At 28.3% G+C, this 10,515-nt stretch overlaps 1 protein-coding gene across 1 annotated transcript; it reads right to left on the reverse strand.

Moving 5' to 3' along the window:
* Window positions 1-3,897: 3,897 nt before the first annotated feature.
* Window positions 3,898-10,418, reverse strand: LOC132940436 (N-acetyltransferase ESCO2-like). The gene is made up of 10 exons (XM_061008049.1): window positions 10,283-10,418; window positions 9,726-10,191; window positions 9,157-9,569; window positions 8,834-9,078; window positions 8,502-8,655; window positions 5,853-6,002; window positions 5,586-5,772; window positions 5,358-5,525; window positions 5,068-5,276; window positions 3,898-4,035 (listed from the first exon to the last, which is right to left on the reverse strand). Exons 2-10 carry the CDS (start codon window positions 10,185-10,187, stop codon window positions 3,906-3,908), a joined length of 2,118 nt encoding a protein of 705 aa, XP_060864032.1. The 5' UTR covers window positions 10,188-10,191; window positions 10,283-10,418; the 3' UTR covers window positions 3,898-3,905.
* Window positions 10,419-10,515: the final 97 nt, after the last annotated feature.

The raw sequence follows: 10,515 nt of genomic DNA on the forward strand, positions 1-10,515 counted from the left end.
CTGGATATGCGATGATGGCCAATATATTATTGTGCTTAATAGATAACTATTATAGGGGACGTACACATTTTGTTGTGACACAAACATTTATAAACGTTGCTGGTCATGAAATACTAAGTACATATAATTATATCATATAGGGTTATGGTCAAATTGTTATATTATACATGTAAGATACAATTTTTACTGTAAAGTATCAAAGTCTGACTTTGCACGGGTATAGTATATATCTCGATGATCGAATTTGAGCCACTGTTTGATTTGAACAATAAATCATCAATTGTTGGTAGTACCTATTAAAAATGTGCATTGATCCAATTACAATTATTATAATTATTATTATTACCTATATTATCATATATTATGATGACGTTATGGCGTTACGCAAATATTTATCAAGATTATTAGTATATGCCTAAAATATTATAATATATACTATGTGTAATGTGTATATATAGTGTATATATATAAATAATATTTATTTAAATAAATTAACTGGATTAATAGTTTTTTTTTTATTTATTTAAAGGAAAAGGCTTCAACAACTAAGGTTATTAGCCTGACATTAGATTATTACATGATATTTTTCTTAAAATTAGTTGTTACATAATATATACATGTTTTATTGTTACAATTTTTTTATAATATTTGTAATGTTTAAATAGGTTAGTATTTTGTCTGTTTGATTTTCGCCAAGTGCTTCTGCTATGGTGCGGATTTGGGAGTATTGAGGGCACTCTTCCATTATATGCTTGATGGTTAATGCGGTGTGACAGAGTTCACATATTGGTTGGAGTTCTTTACTGATTAGGTTAGTATTAGGATTAATAGTTTTTTATTTTTACTCTATGCTGTATGACGTGCTATATTATGTGGATATAGTGCACGGAATACGTATCAATACTTAAAAATTTATCTTATATGTAATAAAATAAGTCACGACATGTACTTGTCCAACAAAATATGCAGGGAATATAATATATTACGGGCATACGTTCTAAATTTGACTTTTAATACACATAAAATGTTATGTCACAAAAGGTAAACTATGTAGAACATAATATATAGGTTGCTAGTAAATTATAAAAAAAAGATTATTATCGGATACCCTTCCCAAAAGCTGTCCGTCATATATCAATTACGATACGACCTAAATATATATACCTTTTTATATTTAACATCTACTGTAGATGTCAACTAATAGATCATAATTTATTTACTGGTAGCTATAAAAAAATTGATTATGATTTATGGGTTTTTTATTTTTTGTACAGTTAGCTATGCATTTACCATTTAATACATAATATTATATTGACTGTTAATTGGCGTTCACAAACGAATTGTATACAAACATACCTTAGATCATATACTTACAAAAAAATTATATGCTTACCTACTCATTAGTTATCTACCCTTGCTACCAGTGGCGTCATTTTGGGGGGGGGGGCAGGGTGGGCTTTTGCCTATGTCGTTGTCTAGATAATAGTCTTAAACATTTAACCTTTAAATTTTATAAGAGCTCAATTCGCTCTACTTTTTAAACTAACGGAGATAAATGTGTTGTGCTGAGCGTAAAAGTTGCTATGTTACGCACTTATAAGGCAGAGACAACAAATGTCACTGTAACGTCCCATTAAGAGAACGTCGCACGCGCATGTGTTGTCTCAGTCTTACACACTACGGGATAGCAAAAACGTTTTGGCGCAAGAAAGAACAGAGCAGAGAAGGCTACAGTCATAACTAATAAACAACCTTTTACCACATATTAAGGACACCTTTGGTTGTGCAATATCGTTTTTATTTTTTTGATATCACTTATACGAAAAAAGTTCTTATTGTTTCAAAATCCATTATTATTTGTGTTTTCAAACTTTAATAACTTTTTTTGAAGTTCTAATAACGAAAAAATAAAAACGATAATATTGCACAGCCGAAGTTCTCCTTTTAATGTGGTGAAAATTTCGTTTCTTAGTTATGCCTGTAGCGTTCTCGGTTCTTTCCTACGGAAAACAGTTTTTGCTATGTTGTAAATTTGTAAGACGGAGAGACACATGCAGGTGCAATGTCTTCTTAAGCCATAGCTGGTTTTTACTCCAATCTATCCTTGTATCGTTTTAACCCGGTCTTATTTTATAATTTGAATGTATTTAATAAAAAATGTATTCATGTTCTAACTATAGTTAGATTAGGTATTTGGTTTGATAAATATAATTATAATCAATTAATTTCTGAAAATAACTCTAATTTTTACTTTCTTGATTTTTAATGGTAATTGAAATGAAAAAAGTCTGAATTTTGAAAACTTCAAGAATTTGTGTTAAATAGGAAAATGTAACTCAGTAATGATGAGTAGGTGAGTAATTTAGCAAGCTTTAATATAAAATATTAATGAGAGAGATTTGATATCACGCCCAAGCAGTATAACCACTTGAATCCATAAAAACGTCGGCGTGAACAGTCAAAATTTCTATTTTTTAACTATCCTCCTAAACTATGATAGCTAGAAAGTTGGTTGATAACTCTTTAAAAAGGGATTATCAAGTAGATACTAAATGTGGAATTAAATTTTTTTTTTTAAATTATTTAAATTTTGACAGATAAAAAAAAAGTTATTTTTTGCTAGATTTTCATATAGCGAGGTAGATTTCTGAAACTGGAGAACGGATTTTGTTGTTTGGGGTCTTGTTAGATTCACATTGGCTAGGAGAAGTGCAGTGAAGATTTTCAAAACTTTATCTCCAATCGTTAATTCACTACAGAGCTGTAAAGCTGAAAATCATCAAAAAAAGCCCAATAAAATTTGTTTTAATTTTTTTAATGTTCTGTAGTGAATTAACTATTAAAGATAAAGTTCTGAAAATCTTCACTGCACTTCTCCTCACCAATGTGAATCCAACAATTTGTGAACACCTTTACTATGAATTAATAAAATTATAATAACTGTTTTATCAATTTGCTATTAAGTGGAAGTATTGTTCCGACTTCCATAACTATTTAAAAAAACAATCTAAATAATATACTATTTGATTTATTTACATACTCATTTAGTTGTATTTTCAATTATTATTTTAAATAATTTATCACTTAAATGTTTGGCATATATTACAAAAAAAAATGCAATGCAGTCCTTGGTTTATCAGTTCATAATGAGTGCAGTTAATCAGTTCTTGGTTAAAAAATATTCGTAAAGGTTTACCAATATCTCAATATTATTTTTTTTAACAAATTTGTTTTAATCGTCTTAATTACACAAATGTATTTAAGTCAGCCTAAGCTTATGAACATAATGTTATTTTTTGTTTTCTAAATTCAAAATAATATCAAATAAATGAAACAACGATTTATTATAAAAAACAATACATATTATTATATTATGACAAAATTAGTAAAAATAAATATTAAGCATAAGACAGAAAATACATAAATATTACTATTCCTAGTTAAGTAAGTATAGTATACAAATTGCTCACATAAGAACTACCTTAGCATATTTACAATTCAAAAATTAATATTAAACTCTTTTATGAATCTGAATGTAGAAACTTAAATATAACTTATTTGATTCAAATAGTTTAATGTAATAATAATTTAATACAATTCTTAAATATTTTGAAATTATCTTGATTATGAGATGCATTAATGAGCATTTTTTATAATATTATAATTAGATAAGTATAAAAATAGAATTTTAATTGTCATTAAGCTATGAAAACATGAAACTTGTGAATTTGATAAGAATCTAATGATCTGGTAATTAAATAAGTTGCAAGTGTCAAAAACTTGGTCAATATTAAATATTAAAATTTCATAAGAACTAGAACTTAATCTAATCATAACAATAAAAAAAAATTATAAATAGTAAAAATTACTTTTTAAATATTATTGTTAGGAATGAAAACTCATAATTACCATCCAGTATAGACAAAATAATCACTTTGGTTAGTGTATTTTTTAATGAATTGTTTTCCGGCACGTGTGGGTACTGTAAATGCTATTTCATGAATTGTCAATATATGACCATACGCATAGTTTTTACTGTAATAATTAATATTACTTATTAGTATTAAATAATTAATCAACACAAAACCACATGTTATATCATTTAAAGACAATTTTGTAATCTAGAGACAAATAATACAAGTATGTCTTTCCTTTACAAAACTTTGCATAATAAAGCTATACATAAGCTATACAAACAAAAAACCAATTCCATGCAACACGCATACGTACCTATTTTTTTTTTCTTATAATATTTCAGAAGTATAATAAAATTTAGATTTATGACCAAAATGAGTACATGACTAATCTCTTCGATTATATAGTATGGTCAATACTTTGGAAAAGTCACATAAATTTATCTTCACATGGTAAATACCAGATTTTTAAGAAAAAATGCACGTTTTAAAGCAGCGGTTATCAAAGTGTGCGTGGGGGTATCTTTACAGGTGTATTGTGCGTTGCCGTAGAATTTTTTACGGTACAAAAATAAATTTTAAAACCCAACGATGGATAGAAGGAAACAATTACAATTATGTAAATAAAAATGTATAAATTATGACTTATCATTTAAATTAAATAAATATTTTCATTATAAATTTTACTGATATTTATTTAATTTTTCTATGGTTTGGGGAAGGGCACCCAGAGAAAACATTGGTTCAAATAGGGCGTAGCGAGCCAAAAAAGTTTGGGAACCCAAGTTTTAGGGAATTGGTTTAATGGCAGTCGTACATCGCTATTATATACTTGATGATTTAAGTTTTGATGGGCAGACCTACGTTTATATTATTTTACCAACAAAATTGTCTTAAAATAATATAACACAGTGTTAACTTGTGGCAGTCACAATAAAATAGTTGAGTTTACTGGAAAATCATGGCATATAGTGCCATATACACTGTTCAAAATAAGATTGTACCTCGGCGACCAATTTTTGCGCACGGGCACGGCTCCGTTCCAAAGCACTGGACTTGATGGGAGAGTGAATGACTATGTGTTTGTCCGACGATAATCTCATTTTGAACAGTGTAGGTAGTCGCAATAAATTATAAGTAATATAAATCTTACCGGAAACAGTCTAGGAGTTTTGAAGCAATTCCATTTTTACGACAGTCCCATTTTGTCCATATACGGTTAACACCGACTTTTACAGGATATGATTCTTCAGAAACAATAACCATGTCTTCTGTTTCAGTTTCTAGATTACGATAAGCTTCAGATATCAGTTCTACTACTAGGCATCCAATTACTTGTTTGTCTTTTATATACAAATAAACCTGAAATATTAAATGTCAACCTTATAAAAATGTCATTTATTAATGCAAACTAATGTATTACAAGAAAAAACTAAGAAATACCTTTTTAGTCGTAGGTAAAATAGAATTTTGTGTGTTAAAGCCAAGTTCTACATCAACAAATGATATAACTTCTAAAGCTTTCGTGCATACTTTTAAAGGATCTGAGCCAGATATAACAACAATACGTTCATTAGTGTCCTGATAAAGTACTTTTTCATTTTTAAAGCTCTAAAATATAAATATTAAGTTAGAATTATAAAAGGAAACAATTTATTTTAATCCACATACATTATACTTAAAGATATCTTTAGCTACATGGTATTTATCATGTTCCGCTTCATCTTCTGGTTCACCTCTTGAATAATAAAGGCCACATTGTTTGCACAAAAAACCACCAAATTTCTTTTGACCTGCATCAATTTGATATTGAGTAGCATCAATAATTCTTTTTATTCTTCGTGCTGTAGGTTTTTCACTAGAGTAAATAATTTTAAAATTTATTTTTAAAGATAATAATTAATAATTAATGTTAAAAAAATGAATAACAATTTTTACCATGTTACATGACTAGGTGAAGGTGTTTGATTGGTAAAAATAGGGAACAACTTTGTTTGCGGTGATTCATTTAAAATTATAGAAGCATCATTTGAAGTATCTATTAATTCATCTAAGACCATATTATTGAATTCAAATGTGCTTGACACCCTAAAAAATAATTTTATATATTTAATTTAATAGTTTACATCAGGCACCAGCAACCCGCGGCCCGCGGAACTTTTTGCTGAGGCCCTCCAAATATAATTCATGGTGTTTAAAATTTTAATTTTGTAGCTTAAATTGTTATAAATATATAAATAATATTTAATCAATGCGAGATAAGCTATGATCGAAAACGTAATCTAATCTTATGTAATGTATATATCGTCGATTATGACAAATACGTATTGGTTATGGCCTTAGTGGCTTAGTGCAGTTCGTTTCGAAACATTCCAACGTGAAGTTTAAATTTCAACTGTTTTATAATAACCTATCAATTCAATGTCAAAAAAACGTAAAATTAGTGATGAACATCGTACATTCAACGAATCATAGACGAATTTATATTTTTTATCGAAAATAAAGGTAAACTATTATGTTTAATTTGCAAAAAAACCATTTTAACTGTAAAAGAGTATAATGTTAAACGTCACTATGAAACAGAGCATAAATTAAAATTTGACACTCTCACTGGTGATCTTAGACAGATTAAAATAAACAATTTTAAAAGTTCATTAACTAATCAACAAAATAGTTTTAAATTACAACATAATCAAAACGAATCAGGAGTACGAGCTAGTTTCGTAGTTGCTGAAATGATAGCCAAGTGTAATCGTCCATTCAACGACTCTGAGTTTATAAAAAAATGTACGTTAGCTGTTGTAAATGAAATATGCCCTGAGAAAAAAAACAATTTGAAGACATCAGTCTCTCAGCTAGGACCTGTGTTAGACGTACCGAAGAGTTAGGAACAAATTTAATATTCAAACTGAAAGAAAAAGTTTCTAAATTTGATTGTTTTTCTATCGCAACTGACGAAAGTACTGATGTTTGTGATACTGCTCAGTTATTAATATTTATTTGAGGAATTGATTTTAATTTCAATATTTCTGAAGAATTAGCTGAATTATGTAGTTTGAAGGGAACTACAACGGGAGAAGACTTATTTATCGAAATTGACAAAACATTTAAAAAACTTGGATTAAGTTGGAACAAACTAGTTAGTGTTACTACAGACGGTGGTAGAAATATGAGTGGAATTAATAAAGGATTAATTGGGAGAATAAATGCGAAAATGGTGGAAGAAAGACATGAAGCACCTATGATATTTCATTGCATCATACATCAAGAGGCATTATGTTGCAAAGTTTTAGCATGGAAAGATGTAATGAATATTGTAGTATCGACGGTTAACTACATACGCAAAAATGCTTTGGCACATCGTCAATTCAAAATATTTTTGGAAGAATGCGATGCTGAATATGGGGATGTAATATATTTTTCCGAAGTAAGGTGGTTGAGTAGAGGTGTGGTTTTGAAACGGTTTTTTATTTTACGAAAAATATTTTTATGTCAGAAAAAGGAAAAATTGTACCAGAATTATCAAATGAAAAGTGGGTTCTTAATCTGGCATTTTTAACTGATATAACAACTTTATTAAATGAGCTGAATACAAAACTGCAAGGTAAAGACAAATTGTTGTCAGATATGTATTCAAATATAAAATCATTTCAAGTGAAATTAAAATTATTACACAAACATATTAATGAACAGCACTCGGATCATTTCGTATGCTGTAAAACTGTATTAGAATCAACCGAATCAACTTTAAATTGGGAAACTACAAAAATTAATTTTTTAAATATAATAGAAAACCTACAAAATGAATTTTCAATACGATTTTCTGATTTTTACGTACAAGAGAATAAAATCAAATTGTTTCAAAACCCTTTTTCTGTCGACATTGACGATGTTGAATCTAATTTACAGATGGAAGTCATAGAATTGCAAAACAACGATATTCTTAAAAATGCTTTTAAAGAAAGTAATGACCTAAAAATATTTTATTCAAGTCTTTCTGAAATAGATTTTAAAGGCATTAAAAGTTTTGCTCAAAAAATGATTACTGCTTTTGGTAGCACATATATTTGTGAGCAGACATTCTCAATACTTAAATTCCGAAAAAATAAATATTGTTCACGGTTAAGCGATGAACACTTGAACGCTGTTTTAAGGATATCAACATCCAATTTAAAAGCGGATATAAATGAATTGGCGGGAAAAATTCAACCTCAAAAATCACACTAGTAACTTAATATTTGTATACTAAATTGCATTCAAGAATTAATTAATAATTATTTTTAAACTTTTAAATTGTCTCTACTAATGTATTTAATTAAAAATTAGTTAATAAGCACAACTGCAATGTTAAATTCATAATATGTTTGTTGCTATCTGTAAATATATTAGTATTATTTGTTAAAATTATATTTTTTAATATTTTAATTTTGTATGCGGCCCTCCATTAAAAACTGAAACAAATTATGGCCCGTGTAGGTAAAAAGGTTGCCGACCCCTGGTTTACATGAATAGATGTGACCTTCCTTATATTATATATTTCATAAAAAAAAAAAATTGTTAATTAATTATAATTAATTTTTGACTTACTCTTTTTGTGATGAATAATCTGAATGATAAGTTTCATCAATAGCATAAGCATCTCTAATCAAATCTGGCATTTGACTTCTTAAAATAATATGGTTGTGGCTTTGTGCATCCGACTTTGAACGTTTTGAATTCAGCCCTATACTTGAATCTTCATCTAAACAATAATTTATAATTATTAAAATTATTTTTGAATGAGATATAAATGTTAAATTTGTATTCTATAAAAAAAATTATCTCAAGTTGCATACACATTTTTTTTAAGTATTTTTATATTCTAATGAATGCATTGAATTACAATTTAAGTTTGATATTTATTATGAATAATTTTATACCATCCCGATCTTCATGATTTCGTTTTGTAGAATTTGTTGCAAGACCAGGATAACGTACAGCTGTTGAATTGTCATCGTCATCTTCATCATCTAACAATTCTATTAGTTCATTAACTTCTTGTCCAATTTGTTCGATTGCACCATCATCAAGTATTTCTGTGTTATTAAAATCAGATTGATCATCAGTGCTCATCCTATTTTCATCACCCCAGTTTACAACTTTAAAGTTAAAACTATTATCTTTTCTGCAAGATAAATTAAAAATATTAAAAATGAAACTATTTTATTTAATAAATAGTTTTATGTAAAAAAAAAGTCCTTACCTGTTTGGTGTATCATTATGAATTACTTTTGATTTGAAAAATTTTCTGTTATCAGAGTCCTCAATTTTTATACGTTCGGGTTTTTCCTGCTTAATATATTCTATCCAGATATTTTTTGAGGAAGATGGTTTGGAAAAATCAAAATTGTTTTTCTTAACTACTTCATTGTTTTCAATTAAATCATCTTTTTCTTCACATATTTCAGTTTTGATTAATGGTTTTTTATTTGTGGTTTTCTTTTTAAATGGCAACGTAATACCAGGAAACAAAATTATCTTGGATTTTTGTTCTTGACTGGTTGATCTTGGTCTTTTCTTACTCGTTGATTTTGAATCTTTAAACAGTTTAGCTTTTACCTTTGGATTATAATTTAAGCGAGTAAATCTTTTAACACGGAGATCTTCTAATGATATCTATCAATAAACAAGTAGAAAAATGATAAAAGATTAGTTTATGAATAATGCAAATAATATCGCATCAAATGTATAGTTATAACATATAGGTATATATAATATATTAAATAATACATGGATCTATTAAATTATTAGCAATTAATTTAAATTTCTTACTTGATTACTTCCATAAAAGGTTAACGTTTTTACTCCTAATACAGCCTTATTATTTAAACTAAAGCTTTTCTTTGAAGGAGTTTTAACTGCTTTGTTAGTCTCTGATTCAAACGGTGTTGTGTTAACATTTTTAATTCGTCTGGAATTTGGAGTTTCCTCGATAACAATTGTTGCTGAGCATTCATGTCCATTCTTTGATCCCGACATAAGTCTTTCAAATTTATCACTCATAGAGGGACTTAATTCAGTGATTGGAGTGCAATTCATGTTAAACGATGAATCTGGAGAATCAAGTCCAGGATCATACACTTCTGGAGATGATTGTAGAGGAATAATGTCATGGCTGTCTTCATCCCAATTATCTACTGGGAATAATTCACGTTTTCGATTTATTAAAAACGGAGACGGTTCATTTTTACGTAACCGAAGAGACTTGCGAGGAGTTGTAAAAGCAGACATCATTATCCTAAAGCAATATGAATGAAAAATATGTATTATACTACCTATTGTATTATATAAAAAAGGATATTATTAATTATGTTTAGAGACAAACTTACACGAGGACAAGACCGGGCGGTTAACTTATACTGATATCTTAATGATTATCATTCGGCATCCGTTTTGGCTGAGTTTGGCTACTGGCTGTCTACTGTCTAGTGTCAAATGTCAATAGAGACCCGGTGGCCGGTGCATCGGCTTCTAAATAATATCCATGTAAAATGTACCCCGTTTGCGCATGCGTCGAGAATATTTTGGCGCGAAATCACTCGAAGGCATAGAGTAATACCAC

This window comes from Metopolophium dirhodum, chromosome 3, assembly GCF_019925205.1.
Source record: "Metopolophium dirhodum isolate CAU chromosome 3, ASM1992520v1, whole genome shotgun sequence".
Classification (NCBI taxonomy): Eukaryota; Metazoa; Arthropoda; class Insecta; order Hemiptera; family Aphididae; genus Metopolophium; species Metopolophium dirhodum.

Excerpts from the sequence above, each read along its gene's own strand:
- LOC132940436 (XM_061008049.1), bottom strand. The coding sequence starts at position 10,187 with ATGATGTCTGCTTTTACAACTCCTCGCAAGTCTCTTCGGTTACGTAAA. Across the intron at positions 9,079-9,156 it reads CATAATGATACACCAAACAG|AAAAGATAATAGTTTTAACT; the intron begins GTAAGGACTTTT and ends TTTATCTTGCAG. Across the intron at positions 8,656-8,833 it reads AAATCATGAAGATCGGGATG|ATGAAGATTCAAGTATAGGG; the intron begins GTATAAAATTAT and ends ATTATTGTTTAG.